General features: G+C 39.7%; 1 protein-coding gene across 4 annotated transcripts in view; it reads right to left on the bottom strand.

Moving 5' to 3' along the window:
• Nucleotides 1-862: 862 nt before the first annotated feature.
• MRPL3 (mitochondrial ribosomal protein L3) overlaps nucleotides 863-18,852 on the bottom strand; it is a 62,247-nt gene continuing 44,257 nt past the window's right edge. For 2 of the 4 annotated variants that reach the window (XR_012157485.1, XM_073333246.1), the window contains one exon: nucleotides 6,184-6,257. Coding sequence is in view for 2 of the 4 variants with exons in the window: in XM_073333246.1 (XP_073189347.1) it covers nucleotides 6,192-6,257 (66 nt within the window). In the remaining 2 variants the exon portion in view is untranslated. Of the gene's footprint in view, nucleotides 3,299-6,183; nucleotides 6,258-18,852 lie in introns of those variants that run through there. The other 2 variants (XM_073333245.1, XR_012157484.1) reach the window with 2 other exon arrangements.

Raw genomic sequence — 18,852 nt, 5'->3', positions numbered from 1 at the left:
TGAATATTTCCCAGAATAGCCCAAGACAAGATTTATTGAGAACAGAAAGAAAATCATTCAAACAAAAGTAGTGGTTTTGTATGACATAGCTTGTTTTACACTCTGAAAAGTTAAGCCAGCTAGGTACACAAAAATGGTTCAGTGATAAATGGCACCACCTTCTATTTTATCACAGAGCTTTTTCCTCTCAGCCTGTCATTTTCTCAGACAACAGCTCACACACACTTTCTTGTTGCTTTGTCCCAGGGTCCTCATGGCCCTTCTTCAATTTCTTGGTCATTTGCACCTTTCACATTCCTTTGATATCCCAGAGCTGCTATAATACTGAGACACAGTTCACAGAACTGTTTCCCCAGATGTCCTGGATGTGGACCTCAGCACCACCTCATATGCAAAATTCATTGTATATTTTGAAGTTTTCTTATGCTTATTGGCCCAGTTAAACCATTTTTGGGGAGTGGATTTCCCCATTTTCTTACTTTTCAAATGATTCACAGAAGGCGTACGCACACCATAGGTCGACTTTCAGTCCACAATTGCCTCTGTCCTCCCCTGTCCCTCACCCTGATTGCCTTAACTAAACTTGCTAACTTTGAAACCAAGTCACTCTCTTGAAGAGGTAGGTTGTATTTTCCCCCCTACTACGAATGCCTCTTCTAAAAACTTGTACTTCTAGAACTTTTAATTCAGGGAAGTCCCTACAGTCTGCTTTATACAGGAGGGCAGACTAGTTGATCACACTTGTCCCTTCTGACCTTGCAATCTATGAATCTAGACTTTATGAAATGTAGATAGACATATCAAATCTCCCATTCCACTTACATATCATTTTACACTTGAAAGATTAGATGACAAATTCCCCTTCTTTATTATGAAAAGTTTATTAATGTTAAGCTACATTTGATTGGTTTCTTTACTTTCATTCTATATGTGCAGCTGCACAGTATTAACCACTGCAAATATAGTTGCACAAAAAGACATGAATGGCTGTCTTTCAGATACGCCTTTAATTTACATTATATTCACAGAGCAATAAAAATAAAAATAAAATTAAGATGTTATAAAAACTTGGAGGTTCATCAGGTCAAACATTGAAGGGTTTATCATCAGGAAACAGTATCATTGTTGCCAGCAGGAGGCTAAACTGCAAGTATTAGTAGGACCATTCAGTGCATCAGATTACAACATTCCACTTTCTCATGGACACTTAAAAAAACCAATTGGAATACGTGACTTATGGAAAGGGCTAGTGCTAACTTCTTAGCAATGTACTTCTAAGGTTTATGATATATGAGCATTGGTGACTGACCTGATCTTTATTTTTGAAGAGGTAAAGGGAGAGAGTTATGCAATATCCCTATTTACTTATACTTAGAGATACTTGCTGAGATTAAACCAAGCTATGTGGTAACAACATAGATATTACCAATTCACAGTTCTGTATTGTGTGCACTAAGTATATCAACATTATCCTTCCCAAACTACTATGTCCCCTGTGAATATCTAATGTGTGTAAAAGGTATACTGTATCCAAGAGATTAGAACAACAATTTCAAACTACCTTCAGTAAATTTCAGGGATAAACTAAGATAACTAACTCCATGAATATTGCTTTTAAATAGGATTGCTTTTAAATAGGGACCTCACCTCTGGAATGGGCATACATATTTGTTCTCAAGGTTTCGGTAAATCGTTTAGTAAAATATAAAATACATTTTAAAGTACATCAACTTTTGTCATGAAGCTGCACAAAATTAATGGATGGATTTCCTGACAAGCATTACATGAACTGTAGACATAAAACGGGACTTTACCTAGGGATGCACTCCTCCCCAACATTACATGTGAATGAAAATCTTATACCATGCAAAGTACGTGGTAGGCAATTAGGTGCTAATTCAGCAAACAGATAGGCACATACTTAATTTTACGCTTGTGATTAGTCCTATGGACTTCAAAGGAAACGTTCATGCAAGTAAAGTAATGGTTAAAAGAATCAGGCCTTTAAACAGTAAATAACTTACGGAAGGTAGAGAAAGCCAAAGGGAGAGTACTTGCACTTTGACCATTATAAAAGAATACTTGGGTAGAAGATAGGAGTGATAGGGAGAAATTAATTGTACAACAGACCCCTCACACTCGGCTCATTTTTGTTAAATGACGAAGATGACTAGGGCAGGCCCAAAGGTCTTCCATAACCATATAAAATCTCAGATATGAAGACAATTGAAGGGGACATATTTCTCCAGAGACAGTATGCGAGGGACATTTTCGTGAAGTTATCAGAACAAGCTACCACTGAAGGGGACAAATAGGCAGCAACTGTAGTCCTTGTGTCCACATTACTGAAAATGTCTAGCCTTTCTAGCCAGCCAGCACTGCCACAACTCTTACCAGACAGACACTGCTAGTCTCATTCTTTCCTCTAGGAAACTTATATTGTATAACTGTTGCTCTAAACGCATAGCATTAAAATAAAGAGGAAAGGCACTTTGATGAAGAAAGGGAAATGAAAGGTGAAAAACATTACAGCTCCAGAGGCACTTCGGGGCAATTGCCTCTGGTGTTAGGCCTGAGAAGAGAGAGTTAGAATTCTTCCCCCCTCTCCTGCCCCGTTCTACTCAACATTTTCAAGTCCATTCTTTGTAAAGTCCTAAACAGTCCATTTATGTCCCCAGATGGCTAAATGGGATATTTAATAAATTTTATTTTCTGTTTAGTCCAAGTTAATCAGTACATATCCCTCAGGGGAAAAAATAACTACACATTTTGTTCTGTTAATAGTCTCAACTTCATCAATCATGTAACTGATGCACATAATTCCAAGACAATGGATTTAAAGAAATATAAATCTTGGCAGTCTGTGAAAGGGAAAAAGTTACAAGAGGCAATTTTATAATGTAAAAAGATAAGTCAGCAATATATCCATTACTTTGCAACCCTTCCCTCAGACACACCAACTTACCACCACCCACTGTTTTAATATGGTTTTGGAACAAGTAAATCTTGCTACCTGAAAAAAAAACAAACCCAACAATGTTTGATGCGTTCAGGTCATTCAGCTAGAGTGCAGTTTCTGGGTTTGTAATTGTTCAGCATTGTAAAGTTCACAGAAATAATGAGCACATTCTTAAAGATGTCAATACCACTAAACATATGTGACAGAGGGATCCGTGAACTGGAAAACTTCCTGATCGTACAAGTCTTCTGGTAGCTCTTCTTCTCCATCAGCAAAAAATGTGGGGAATGGAGGATTTTTATTGCAGTCTCGGTAAGTCGGTAAATTTGTATCTCTGACCTAGAATGAAAAAAGGTTTAATAAATCAAACAGATGATTCACAGATAGGAATATATTTAAACCCCAGGAAATCACTCTTTTTCTATGCATGAGGAAAACAGCATTCAATTACACTTATTTTTCTAAAGAATTCCATGTCTGGACATTAGTTAAATTAATGACCATATCAGCTCATGAATCTAATATTTTGTGCTTGAGTCATTAGACTTTAAAAACTTAATAATTCAACCTTTGTACCATGCTATGGGATGAATCAAAGTCAACCACTAAGAAATCAGAGTAAAAAATGACACCTACCATACAACACTTTTAAGTCGATAGTCTGCATATTTTTAACTACTATTAATGTAAGTAAAATCTAAGATTAATCTAACAAAGATTAGAGAACTAGGTCTGTTCACTTCTGAACCTGGTAGCATTTTGTGTACAAGAGTTTCATGTTTTGTTTCAGTTAGAAAATTTCCCTACTGCACCTGTGAATTTTTTGACTGAGCAACAAAGAATTTTTTTTTTTAAATGGGAAGATGTAATTGTAAAAGTACAAAAGGATGAGAGAGAGATGAAACTACTTCATTCATTTTTTTTTTTAAACTGACCAGATTTTAAGTTGACTGTGTGAAGTACGACTGTACTTACAATTTCAGAAACTCAAGTGCTAGACATGGAGTTTAACATTTTCCTACTTATCTAAACATATTTCTTTATAAAAATAATAGAAAGTCACATGAATTTTAGGAATTGGGTTTAATATGGGTCACCAGTTTGCATTCCTCATTAACCTTTGTACAACCAAAATACTAGTCTGAAACTGTATTTACCAAAAGCTGATTAAATTGTAATATTTAGATTTTTATATTGGATACACAAAATGCTTGCTATAAGAAGATATTAAAACTTAATTAATAGCTATCACCATCAATTCTTCCTGACTTAGAAAAAACGTAATGTCTGTTGTATTTAAAATACAGTAGTTTAGTAACAAAGAAAGTACAAACAGATTGCTATTTCATATAAGAATTTATGGTAAATACCTATATAATCAAAAGAACACAAGAAGCTATGTCTTTTCGACTGTTGCTCTTCAGTATCTAAGAAGTATTTGGTTACTTTATATCTCCTCGCACTCTCTCTCACACACACACAATTTTGGCAACTCATATGAATTGTATGCTCATATGCAAATGACCAGCTACACACAACTCCCTATTTGCATGTGCAAATCTGGTCATTATGCATGAATTCACAATACTTCTCTGAGCAAACTAGGAAGACACTTGCACACAGAATCATAGAAATGTAGGACTGGAAGGGACCTGAGAGGTCATCTAGTCCAATCCCCTGCATTCATGGTAGGACTAAGTATTATCTCTAGACCAGGGGTCCTCAACCTTTTTCTTGCTGAGGCCCCTCTCAACATGCTCTAAAACTCCAGGGCCTAGCGGGTGTGTGGGGGAACTCTGGGCTCCAGGCTGGGGGGGGACGACCCTTGGGGATAAGTGTAGTTAGACTTCCTTTTTTTTTTTGGGGGGGGGGGGGGAAGAGGGGGCTCAGCCAGCTCCACACAGCGGGGTCCAGGGAGGGAATGCTACCTCCACCCCCTGACTCACCTCAGCAGGCCACCCACTTGCCTGAGTTGTGGAGGGATGCAACCAAAAAATATAACAAAGCAGGGACTCAGCTCAAAAAGTTTGAAAACCACTCAGGGTACAGGCAGAGGGTAGCTAGGGGCTATGTGCGGGCAGGGGGTAGCTAGGGAATGCATGGGGGAGGGGTGGTAGGTCAGGGTGCCAGCAGGGGGTACCTAGGGACTGTGTGCGGGGAGGGGAGAACAATTTTTCCTCCCTCCTAACAATCTTTTATATACTCTTGAAAACTGTTACGTCAACTCACCTCCTGAGTAAACACACACAATTTTTTCAATCTTCTCTCAGCAAATGGGGGGCAGGGGGGAGGAGGGACAGCTCAGCGGTTTGAGCATTGGCCTGCTAAACCCAAAGTAGTGAGTTCAATCCTTGAGGGGGCCATTTGGGATCTGGGGCAAAGATTGGGGATTGGTCCTGCTTTGAGCAGGGGGTTGGACTAGATGACCTCCTGAGGTCCCTTCCAACCCTGATATTCTATAAGCATGCTTTCTAGACCTTTAATCATTTTTGTTGCTCTCCTCTGGATTTTCTCCAGGTTGTCCACCTCTTTCCTGAAACGTGGTGCCCAGAACTGGACACAATACTCCAGCTGTGGCCTAATCAGCACGGAGTAGGTTTCTTGAATATGTGCAGTTGAAAAAATAAATAAATAAATAAATAAAATGCTCTTTATGTTTCAGAGCAACAAGAATTCATTTATGAAATGGATCTAATCATACAGCATTCTGGAAGTTCCTTATAAGAGACTATCCTCTAACTCAAGTGTCACTTATATTCAGGACTCTTAAAAAAATATGCACTTTTGCAAATTGTGCTTGTCATTCCTTCATGTGTTTGATTTAATTACTTTTATGCCCCACCCATCTTTCTTAGATGAGACACAAGTCAGATTATTTATGACATCTTGTGACAATATCTGCAATCCGACGTGAATCTGGTGAAAACTAAACGTGGGCCATAATACTGCTAAGGCTTACAAATGAGTTTAATTTTATGCAGTGAAAGCAATCCTATTGTCTTCAATGGAGCTACCTGAAGTGTGTGAAGTAAAGCACAAACATAAGTCCTTGCAGAAGCAGGACCCAGGTTTGTAGAACATAAAACTTTAAGAAACAGTAAATTTTCAAGAAATCTATTTCTACAGTGAAAGTAGCATACTGACCTTTTTCTATTGACCTTTCTACATGTGAAAAAATTTTAAATTTAGCCTTGCAAATCCAATCTTTGAGGAAAATAAGTAGGTAGAATTATCAGTAGAAAAATATTTTCCTCATGCCCATAGGTTGTATGAGGTAGATGATAAAGGCCTGGTATCTCTGCAGAAAAAGGAACGACACACTGAAGGGCAATGAAATCTCATTTAAAACTAACCTCACCATTTCTATATTACTATATATGGAGTTCTTTCTGAAAGCTATAATAATCCCCTTCATCTACTGAATTTAACTATATTCAGAAGTAACATATTACAACAGAGATAAATATGCTCTGCAGAGACAGGAAACTTGTTTTTTTATTACCCACTTTTATAACAGATCATGCAGTAAGTTTAGTAATTGAAAGACTGGTCTCACTTGACTGGAAAACACATACAATGGAACCAGTTGCTTATGGCAGAAATGGAACAGAACAAAAGACAGGCCTGAACAATCCGATACCAGCTGACAATTCAGTTCTGATAGGAAGACAGTACTTTACTCAGAATACTTGATAGTACTTTAGCCTCCCCACAGAGTCCTGCAGAGATATCAGGGTGGATAAAAACAGATTTAAAAAGTATAGTAAACAAAAAAATATTAAGCAGTTCATATTTGCTGCCAATATTTTAAGAAAGTCACTCCACTAAACTTATGGAATTCATTGGTTAAGCATGTGGAACCAGAGTTTCTGAAGTGCTAAAGCAGCTTTGAACAGCAGTAGCTTCTTCTGAAAGTACAGAGAGAATATTTTCATTTTAGTTTATTCAACTAGTTCAGTTCAACTACTAGTTCACCCAAGTTGAGAAACACATTGAGAGGTGAAAAAGCAGAAAAACCAGTTTTCCACTTCTAATCTAATCTAATCAGGAAAACTACGTGTGAAAGAATGAGATCTACTAGTTCTAAAATCTTGAAGGACAAGGTAACCAGAAAGTTAAATTCACCAACTACAGATATTTCCTTTGTTTAGTAAGTTGGTTTTAAATGAAAAACATGTTTTGATAAACTTTTCTTTAATGTAACCAGCACATTTAAGGTAGTTTTAGTTAACAATTTTAAAATGATGTTTTTGTGCATTTAATTGAATTCCAATTTCCAAAGGCACCCTGACACAAATCACAAGTAAAAAAAATATATATCGTAAATAAGAAATGCATCTTTTGCCATTTTCTAAAATGAAAAAAATGTAAAAATTAAGAATCTGAATAAATGCATATTAAGCTATATAATTGCTTAAATGTGTAAGAATATAACAGTTTATCCTCCTGATTAGCAAAATGTAATGCCAAATGGCACCAACCAATTTAGGAAAATAACTAAAAAGTACAAATGCCAAGTTAAGATTACAATAGATAATTTAAATCAAGGCTTCCTATTTGCTAATTTAAATTACGATTTAAATCAATCCACCCTGACAGATACACATTTTGGGACCACACCATTGCTAAAGGCTTGTCTACATGGCAAATGATTTGCTGGTATAGCTACACCAGCAGGGTCCCCTAGTGTAGGTGCACCATTAGCAGACAGGAGGAGTTTGATAGCATAGTAACACCATCTCCATGAACTACATTGCCTATGTTGACAGAAGTGCTGCTCTCAGCACAGTTGGATTTAAACTGTTTTTTTTTTCTAGCACAGCTAAGTCCGCTGGGAGGGGAGAAAGTAAGTGTGATTTCTCCCCACCCACCCTTCCACCCACTCCTAGCTTACCTAAGTATGATGGCAAAACTTTAGTGTGAACTAAGCCTTAGATTTAACATCCTAGCTTCCTATGACAGAAACTGCAGGTTGGAATTTCAGCTGCGAAGTCTCAATAGCTTCCTAAAATGAAACGAGTTTCCAGGCTTAAAACACAATTTTGCTTGCTAGAGTTAGAGGAGGAATTGGTTTCACATGTCAAAGTGGCTCTCAAATCCTTGAGACTATTTTAGGTGGTCTTGGAATTATGTGCTGGTTATGATACATGATGTTTTTGCACAATCTATTGCTCCAGGATGCCATATTTCTCTTCTGCCATATACTTATTAACGCTGTTCTCCAGTCATGCACAATCTCCACCATGTATCTACGACGACAGCTGCAGTGTGAGTGGACAATCATTTGCATTTTACGTCTTATGTCAAACAAATCTTTTATGTGGATTGAGGTTAAAATTGGAACGTCATGACTGCCAAGGTTCTAGCTCACAAGAACAAGGTAACCTAAACAGTAAAGTTTAGTGCCATCCTCATTGTAAAAAAGAAAATGAGTTACTGAGTAACTGTTTCAGAGTTAGTCTCTTCATGTTAGTCTGTATCAGCAAAATCAACAAGGTGTCCTTGTGGCACCGTAGAGACTAACACATTTATTTATAACACATTTATAAGCTTTCGTGAGCTAAAACCCACTTCATCAGATGAATGGAGTGAAAAATACAGTAAAAAGAATATATATTACAGTACATGAAAAGATGGGAGTTGCATTACCAAGTGGGTGCTAACGAGCCAATTCAATTAAGGTGCAAGTGGCCTATTCTCAAAAGTTGAGAAGAAGGGGTGAATACCAAGGGAGGGAAAATGACTTTTGTAGTGCAAACGGGGCCAATGCAATCAAGGTGGCCCATTTCCAGCAGTTGACAAGAAGGTGTGAGTATCAGCAGAGGGAAAATTACTTTTTGTAGAGACCATCCACTCCCAGTCTTTATTCAGGCCTAATCTGATGGTGTACAGTGTGCAAATGAATTCCAGTTCTGCAGTGTCTCGTTGGAGTCTGTTTTTGAAGTTTTTTTGTTGAAGAATTGCCAATTTTAAGTCTGTTTTTGAGTGTCCAGGGAGATTGAAGTGCTCTCCCACTGGTTTTTGAATGTTACAATTCCTGGTGTCAGATTTGTGTCCATTTATTCTTTTGCATAGAGACTGTCTGGTTTGGCCAATGTACATGGCAAGGAGGCATTGCTGGCACATGAAAGCATATATCACATTGATAGATGTGCAGGTGAACGAGCCCCTGATGGTGTGACTGATGTGGTTAGGTCCTATGATGGTGTCCCTTGAATAGATATGCAGAAAGAGTTGGCACCGGGATTTGTTGCAGGGATTGGTTCCTGGGTTGTGTGGTGTGTAGTTGCTGGTGTGTATTTGCTTCAGGTTGGGGGGCTGTCTGTAAGCAAGGACTGGCCTGTCTCCCAAGGTCTGTGAGAGTGAGGGATCGTCCTTCAGGATAGGTTGTAGTTCCTTCATATTATCAGGATATTAGGGCTGGAAGGGACCCCAGGAGATCATCTAGTCCAACCCCCTGCTCAAAACAGGGCCAATCCCCAACTAATGCACTGCTGCTGCTGATGCGCTGGAGAGGTTTTAGTTGAGGGCTGAAGGTGACGGCTAGTGGCGTTCTGTTATTTTCTTTGTTGGGCCTGTCCTGTGGTAGGGGACTTCTGGGTATCCTTCTGGCTCTGTCAATCTGTTTCTTCACTTCAGCAGGTGCGTATTGTAGTTGGGAGAATGCTTGATAGAGCTCCTGTAGGTGTTTGTTTGAGGGACTGTAGCAAATGCGGTTGTATCTTAGAGCTTGGCTGTAGATAACAGATCGTGTGATGTGGTCTGGGTGAAAGCTGGAGGCATGTAGGTAAGTATAGCGGTCAGTAGGTTTCTGGTATAGGGTGGTGTTTATGTGACCATTGCTTATTTGCACTGTAGTGTCCAAGAAGTGGATGTCTTGTGTGGACTGGTCAAGGCTGAGGTTGATGGTGGGATGAAAATTGTTGACATCCTGGTGGAGTTCCTCAAGAGCCTCCTTCCCGTGGGTCCAGTCACTGTGCAATCCTATTAGCGCTGCCCTTGTCCTTCTCTTCCACTGGCCAACCTTCTTGTCCATTTTTGAGCTTTATTTGCCTCATCACTTAGGAGTATGCACTTTGGGGCAGAAGCCAGGTTTTTACGTGATGGCCTTTTAGTTCATTCCATTGATAGCTTACTCAGTTGGTTAGGTTTTTGTTTGTACATTTTTGGCGATTTTGAATCGTTCTCATTATGAAATGACATACTGTGCTTACCCATTATGGACTGTTTTGAATTCCCTGTCAGTAAAAGGAATTAAGAAGTTGATCAACCACTTGTTTCAGCACATGAATATTCAGTTTTATTTTCCATTGAGAAGTTTTAAAACACCCTTTTATTCTAGGATTTAGGAATAAAGTATCTGTTCTTAACTGTTGATATTTATAACCTTCTCAAACTTCTGTCCAATGCCAGTTCACCTGTGTTCGTCCAATAGCCCTGTTTGGCCTTAACATTACATTCTGCACATTAATTCTAAAGTTGCATTTTGCAAAGCGTTTTTTTTTGTGTGTGTTCAGGTGGGTTCTTATGTATTGCAGTATACTTCAAAGAGACCCTCTGTCCTTTTCAGCAGAATACAGCAATACCATTTTTCTTTACAACACCCTTTGGAGTTTCACACGTTCCAGGAACACAAGGCACATTTGATGTAACAACTGTTTTCTTTTGATTTGCTAGTGTAACCGAAATTAGCACTCTTTTTGTGTTCTCTTCCAGCGTTTTACATCCAACTCTTTCACCAATTGTGGGTTGACTGCGTAAGCTTTGCTGTTGATGTCACAGCAAACACAGGTGCATTTATGCCAAACTGAAAAAAGGTCTCGTTTCCTTTTGTCTTTAGAAGGTTGCTTAGAGGGCTGCTGTTACAGGTGTATGCAACCAAGGAAGGAATTTAAAATTTTCACTTTAAAAATGTGCTTCATTGTTAAAAGGCAATGTAATGGTTCTCTCTTTTTAAGACGGCTATTAAACGGTTTCTTTTATGCTTATAAGGACAGTACACTGAAGACTTTAAATACTGTGTTACTACAGTAAGCCGTGGACCAAAAACAAAACAGAAGAATTAGTTGCATACTACAGCAGTTACACGCTACTGTGATTCAAGTATAAGTGCTAGTAAAGTGCTCATAACCCAGATACTAAGGGACAAGAACAGCCTGAGGATATCCTGACCTAGAAAAAGTGTCAAAAAAGAAGAGCCCCCTATGAGCTTTTTTGTTCTTCAGTGTCCTCTGAAGTAGCAATGCAAGAATTCAGCAATAGTATATTTCAGAGCAGAGACTGATGTATCTTGGAAGATATAAATATCCAGGGAGAAAGTCAGTGGTTGAAATGACCACAGCCCAAATCTCCCTCCCTGCAGCATCCTGGAGCCATGTGCTTCTCTGCAGAAGGCACCCTGCTGGCTGGGAAGCCTATGGATTGCACATCACTTCCATAGGGGGCGCAGCACACTCCCTCAGGACTCTATGAACTCAGTAGCATGCAAAGCTCAGTTGGTTGCAGGATCAAGCCTTTAATTATTGTATTCTTTCTATGTATTAATAGCAACAGAAGCATCAATCTGATTATAGGGAGAGATCTTGAGGGGGAAGGGGGGAGGAATAGTATACAATCATGTAACGAAGACTACATCATAATAAATACACACAAAGGGACTGCTGAGGTTGCTTGATCCCACACAATGCGTTGTGTGGGTGCAAGGTCTGCCTGCATGGAGCAGCTTGCAGGATTTGGGCCTGTTTTCCATGATGCTCTCCTAATGAACCTTTAAGAGCCATTATCTTTATGGATTATAAAGCCAAAAAAAGCCATTATGATGACCTAGTCTGACCTCCTGTACCACAGAATTTCACCCAGTCATACCTGCATCAAGCCCATATCTTGAGGGTCAGCTACAGCATATTTTCTTAAAGACACCCACATTGATTTAAAGATGCCAAGTTATGGAGAAGCCACCACGTCCCTTACTGACCCAGTTACAATGGTCAATTGCCCCTTTTTAAAAAAAAATAAAAAACCAGCACCATTTCTCTAGTAGCAGTCTAGCTGCATATTCAAACTCAGGACTGCAGAGGAGCATGGAAAGGAACATACATGCAAAACACACACTCTACCATTAGCGCTACAGTCAACATCTTGAGCACACCGGTGTCTAGTTTATATATTGTTAGAGTTGGTACTGTAATACTTTTACACATATTAAAAGCACTCTTTGTAGGTAAGGTACTGTTCTCCAAGAACTGAATTTTATTGGCCATCCTAGGGACAGAAAAAGGTCTGAAGCTTTAATCCACTATGTTCTCTGCCTGAGATTTAAGAACTGATCCACGGAAGGTAACCAAACACTAGTATCCTGTTAGCTTTGAGTATCCAGTAATATTTAGGTGGTATAATTAAATTTAGTAGTGGTATTATGTATTTTGTTTTGCTTATCTACAATATTATATTCCCTTTTATATCTGTTTGTAATTTTTTATTGAAGAGTGAATAAAATAGTTTAAACAAACGAAAGGTTTTTTACATGCAGAAAGTTAAAACTGGTTTGGTCACGTTTTTGTCATTAAGTCTATAAAACAAAGGCAATGGACTTTGCAGATACTTAATAAGCTGTGGATATACATTATTCATGTACTGTCAAGCATAATTGGCAGTATAAACAGAAATACAATTCAATTTCAGAAATCCATCAGCATAAAATACTTAAGCATCAAGTTTGATGCCCATTTAGGAACCGATTAAGTCATATTCACATTTGCAGTTTAATAGGGCTGCAGGCTATGTCAGTGTTAGTAACTACAGCAGCAAAATGCAGACTGCTTGTGAAGCAGAAAACTTGTTGAAGTGTACAAACTAAGTCTAATATTTTTGCTTCTGTCCTAATTTTTCTGATGTGAAAAGGCTAGAAAGTTGTGGCTACAGAACGCATACTGAACTACCATACCTCTTCTAGACCTATAGCATCCTTAAAAGACTAGACAGAACATTTAAGTTGAAGAATTGTATCTTTACTTCATACTTTTCCTCAAAGGAAAATTGCAGATATGCCATAGTTTTCCTTCAACTGAAATAGAAGTCTCATGTACCAGGACAGGGCAAATGCAAAGGACACACTGAGAAAGCGGGAGGATCGGCGAATTATCTCAAGTGCCTATACACAAATGCAAGAAGCCTGGGAAACAAGCAGGGAGAACTGGAAGTCCTGGCACAGTCAAGGAATTATGATGTGACTGGAATAACAGAGACTTGGTGGGATAACTCACATGACTGGAGTACTGTCATGGATGGATATAAACTGTTCAGGAAGGACAGGCAGGGCAGAAAAGGTGGGGGAGTTGCACTGTATGTAAGAGAGCAGTATGACTGTTCAGAGCTCCGGAATGAAACTGCAGAAGAACCTGAGAGTCTCTGGATTAAGTTTAGAAGCGTGAGCAACATGGGTGATGTCGTGATGGGAGTCTCCTACAGACCACCGGCTCAGAGGGATGAGGTGGACGACGCTTTCTTCCGGCAACTAATGGAAGTTACTAGATCGCAGGCCTGGTTCTCATGGGAGACTTCAATCACCCTGATACCGGCTGGGAGAGCAATACAGCGGTGCACAGACAATCCAGGAAGTGTAGGGGACAATTTCCTGGTGCAGGTGCTGGAGGAATAAATTAGGGGAAGAGCTCGTGACCTGCTGCTCACAAACTGGGAAGAATTAGTAGGGGAAGCTAAAGTGGATGGGAACCTGGGAGGCAGTGACCATGAGATGGTTGAGTTCAGGATCCTGACACAGGGAAGAAAGGAGAGCAGCAGAATACGGACCCTGGACTTCAGAAAAGCAGACTTTGCCTCCCTCAGGGAACTGATGGGCAGGATCCCCTCGCAGAATAACATGAGGGGGAAAGGAGTCCAGGAGAGCTGGCTGTATTTTAAAGAATCCTTATTGAGGTTACAGGGACAAACCATCCCGACGTATAGAAAGAATAGTAAATATGGCAGGCGACCAGCTTGGCTTAATAGTGAAATCCTTGTTGATCTTAAAACACAAAAAAGAAGCTTAAAGAAGTGGAAGATTGGACAAATGACCACGGAAGAGTATAAAAATATTGCTCAGGCATGCAGGAGTGAAATCAGGAAGGCCAAAAACACACCTGGAGTTGCAGCTAGCAAGAGATGATAAGAGTAACAAGAAGGGTTTCTTCAGGTATGTTAGCAACAAGAAGAAAGTCAAAGAAAGTGTGGGCCCCTCACTGAATGAGGGAGGCAACCTAGTGACAGAGGATGTGGAAAAAGCTAATGTACTCAATGCTTTTTTTGCCTCTGTCTTCACGAACAAGGTCAGCTCCCAGACTGCTGCACTGGGCAGCACAGCATGGGGAGGAGGCGACCAGCCCTCTGTGGAGAAAGAAGTGGTTCGGGACGATTTAGATAAGCTGGAGGAGCACAAGTCCATGGGGCCGGATGCGCTGCATCCGAGAGTGCTAAAGGAGTTGGTGGATGTGATTGCAGAGCCATTGGCCATTATCTTTGAAAACTCATGGTGATCGGGGGAGGTCCCGGACGACTGGAAAAAGGCTAATGTAGTGCCCATCTTTAAAAAAGGGAAGAAGGAGGATCCTGGGAACTACAGGCCAGTCAGTCTCACCTCAGACCCTGGAAAAATCATGGAGCAGGTCCTCAAGGAATCAATTCTGAAGCACTTAGAGGAGAGTGATCAGGAACAGTCAGCATGGATTCACCAAGAGCAAGTGATGCCTGACTAATCTAATTGCCTTCTATGACGAGATAACTGGCTCTGTGGATGAGGGGAAAGCAGTGGACGTGTTGTTCCTTGACATTCGGAAAGCTTTTGACACGGTCGCCCACAATATTCTTGACAGCAAGTTAAAGATGTATGGGCTGGATGAATGGACTATAAGGTGGATAGAAAGCTGGCTAGATTGTCGGGCTCAACGGGTAGTGATCAATGGCTCCATGTCTAGTTGGCAGCTGGTATCAAGTGGAGTGCCCCAAGGGTCGGTCCTCGGGCCGGTTTTGTACGATAACTTCATTACTGATCTGGAGGATGGTGTGGATTGCACCCTCAGCAAGTTTGCAGATGACACTAAACTGGGAGGAGAGGTAGATACGCTGGAGGGTAGGGATAGGATACAGAGGGACCTAGACAAATTAGAGGATTGGGCCAAAAGAAATCTGATGAGGTTCAACAAGGACAAATGCAGAGTCCTGCACTTAAGACGGAAGAATCGCATGCACCGCTACAGACTAGGGACCAAATGGCTAGGCACCAGTTCTGCAGAAAAGGACCTAGGGGTTACAGTGGACAAGAAGCTGAGCACATGACTTATGAGGAGAGGCTGGGGGAACTGGGATTATTTAGTCTGCTGAAGAGAAGAATGAGGGGGGATTTGATAGCTGCTTTCAACTACATGAGAGGTGGTTCCAGAGAGGATGGATCTAGACTGTTCTCAGTGGTAGCAGATGACAGAACGAGGAGTAATGGTCTCAAGTTGCAGTGGGGGAGGTTTAGGTTGGATATTAGGAAAAACTTTTTCACTAGGAGGGTGGTGAAACACTGGAATGCGTTACCTAGGGAGGTGGTGGAATCTCCTTCCTTAGAAGTTTTTAAAGTAGATATCCCCTACAAAAAACTACACTGATTGGGTTAAAGTTGAGAGTACTCATCAGTAATTTAAGTGTAAAAAAAATATTACAGAGATGTTGTAATTATCCCCAAGCCCAAGCATTGTAAACCCAGGAAATTCAGAATTAAGGTTACCCATAAAAGATATCTACTAAAGTTTCTATTAACTTTGTCTAATCCTCTAACAATGGTTAGAGTTTACCAGTTTTTAAACAGCAAAAAGGTACATGGATTCCTCCTTCTTAAACTTATAATGTGTGAGTAGGGTTGCTTAGTGTTTGCAAGAATCCATGCTTTCACTATATGTGATATATATCAGTACAGTAAGTCCAAAGGCAACTGTGTGCCTCAACAAAAGATGAAAAAAAATCCTAAATTGTGATACCCCCTCAGGTATTACAAAACCCATTTAATAAGGAAATAGTCTTGTGCTTTCCCTTTAAGAATATAACAGATTAACTTGTGTATAGGGCAAGGGAGATAACTCCAGAATCGTGAGCTCCTAACAGAGCAGATTCTGCCTCTTTTCTTCTCGATTACATCTGTGGAACAGCCAGTAGTTCCAGTCCCTCTATCTCAGTAAAAGGAATAGAAAGAAGGACATAGGTATTACCTGAAGTAGGTTGCTTCAGTAATCAAAAATCCCAGTTTGTAAGTGTTCAAACTCATATTGGTATCAGAAAAGTTCTTCCATTCTTGCTCAAAGTAGGTTTTTTTTTTAAATTATATTCTTAGATCTAAGTGACAAAGCAAGCTTTTCTAGCTGATTAGAAATATTACTTTGTCAAAGTTATTTACCTGCGTGGTTCAGTGCAAAGTATAAAAGGCAAGCCCCTTCTAATTAAACCAGGGATTCACCAGCATTCAGTTCTGAAACTTCACTCTTTCACTGCTGAAAACAAGGCCTGAAAATTCATGTGATTAGTCACATTCTGGACCTATCGTGGATACACGTATTCCTAAATATACATACACACAGACACACACACACACAGTATATCTGCAAGGTGCACTAAAAGGTGGTTTAGTGGTTGCCAAGCAACAGACAGGGTCTCTAGTGCACTGTCCCTTTCCTCTTTTCTTACGAAAAAATATTGCTACTATGTTCCTGCCTATTCTGGGCTCAGATGAAGAGGGGTTTCCAGCCACCAAGTGCTTTTGTCTCATTCAATAGGACTGTTACAGGCAGCTTGTACCGGAATCCAAAGCAACCTATGAAAGGTGGTGTCCCAGGGCAGCTACCCCTGCCATAAGACCAAACTACTCTCAATCTGGAGTAGAGAGAAAAAGTATGTGTAAATGTAGACAAAGAATCCTGGAAGGAAGTTAGGAGGTGTGGGCTCCAAACAAGGGGGAAAAAAAGTGTAGAGAGGTTAGTTGAAAAGGGAGAGAAAAGGAGAGAAAATCCATGCAAGAGGTATTCCACCAAATGAGTTTAACAGAGAGATTTCCAAAAAAATGGGCTTATCCTAGCCCGTCCTTAGGATGCTTATTCAGATGGCAGTAAAGGAGGTGTCTGAAGCAATGAGTTGGATTTATGACTACAATAAACCTCAGAATGAGCATGGGGACTCAAGCACTAGGTAATATCTATGGAATTAGTTTTGATTAGGTATCTGATATCTGTAGTATGCCACACTATGCTGTTTTTGGAAAATTCTTCCTAAGGTAGAACCCGCAGACCTAGGAGCTCTCATCTACTGAGTGGCTTCAGACATGCTTCAGGGCTATGTGGCAGACAATGTATTTGGCAGCCTCTCTTCATTTGGCATGAAGGGCTTAATTCTCAGGCACAGCACTCTACTGGACTTGTTTATTGCTAATTTAACTGAAGTTAGTTCCCTATTTTATCAGACGGTCTGCCCCATTCCTTCACTCATTGATTTGATATTCCCCCTTCCCAATTACTGAATGTGTTTGTGCAGGTGATTTTTATATTTTTTGTAATAACTGTATACTGTACTAACTAAAGAATGCTCTAATGTCAAAGTAATCAGCTATTTATTGCCAAAAAACAAGGGTTTAAAAATATTAAGTTTGTAGCATTTATGGTTGTAATGGTGTTAGTCTGAAACCTTTTTGAAATGTGAATTGACCCTATTCTTCTCAATCAAGTGTTGACCCTGAAGTCTAATGATTTCAAATGATTGCAAGTGCAACGTGTACTTATTTGCCTGTTCCGAAATGTCTACTTGTAGACATCTGAAATTTGGCGGAAGCTAAGGTTACTCCTCTGTGACTTAGCATATTTTCAAACACAAGTGTGCCGTTGCATGTAATTTGCACATGATTAACACAGTCTGTACACAAAACGTGGATACTTCCACATGTAAACTGCCAAAAAAAAAAAAAAAGGAGAAATATCAAAGCAGTCCTAAAAGTACCTTGCATCATATTTTCCCAAAATAAAGCCCAGTAACATTACTAACTATAAAGAAGACATTTTGCCTTTGATCTTTGTGCAAGCTTCCAACGCACGTCAGTAGGTGTCATCCATGGCGGACTGACAGTGTAAAGTATAAAAGGAAAACCCCTTTCTAATTAAATCAGGGACTATATTAAAAATTTTAATTCAGTGTTCCACTGACTGAATTTGTCGTCACTGAAACAGGTAATGTAACAAATACCTATCCACTTAAGTGGCACAGCAAGAGACTGTCATCACAATTGAAATTTGTTATGCTGTTCACTTATAGATTTCCATGCATTTGTTTTACTCGGTTGGCTAGTGTGGTTTGGCTCAGCAGTTTTCAGCTTCCTGTTAACAGTTCTGCTGACTAGAGAAGAAGTGCTGTCTCAAGGACTTTTTAACATCTTTTTGGTCTGCTTTCAAGAGCAGGGCTGCTTTTAAAGCAAAAAGAAAGCAACAAGTCTAAATGCAAGTGGGAATACTGTATAATCGAACTGAATGTGACAGCTCAGTAAAGAAGGAAATAGACAAGGGAAAAGATCCAACCCTGAGACACAGCATGTTGCACTTACAGTACACTTTTTTCAAAGAGAATAGTAAATTGTTCCCTGCTGTAGCCCTTTGTTTGCAAGTCTAACAGTGCTGGGTTTTAATAAGACTTATCTGATGTAAATAAAATGTGATTCAAAAGTTTATACTGCAAAAGGAGAAACAAGATTTTTTTTTTTAAATGCACCTTCATATGGCAGGTGATTTTTCTTTAAGCAACTTAAAGCCACTGCTCAGAAAATGAATCTGTAGGATCCACTTAGAGTGAAATCTGATCTTAAAGTCTAGGAAAGCTGTAGGCTG

This window comes from Lepidochelys kempii, chromosome 2, assembly GCF_965140265.1.
Source record: "Lepidochelys kempii isolate rLepKem1 chromosome 2, rLepKem1.hap2, whole genome shotgun sequence".
Classification (NCBI taxonomy): Eukaryota; Metazoa; Chordata; order Testudines; family Cheloniidae; genus Lepidochelys; species Lepidochelys kempii.
The sequence above is the reverse complement of the archived record's forward strand: the minus strand, read 5'-3'. Positions and strand labels throughout refer to the sequence as shown.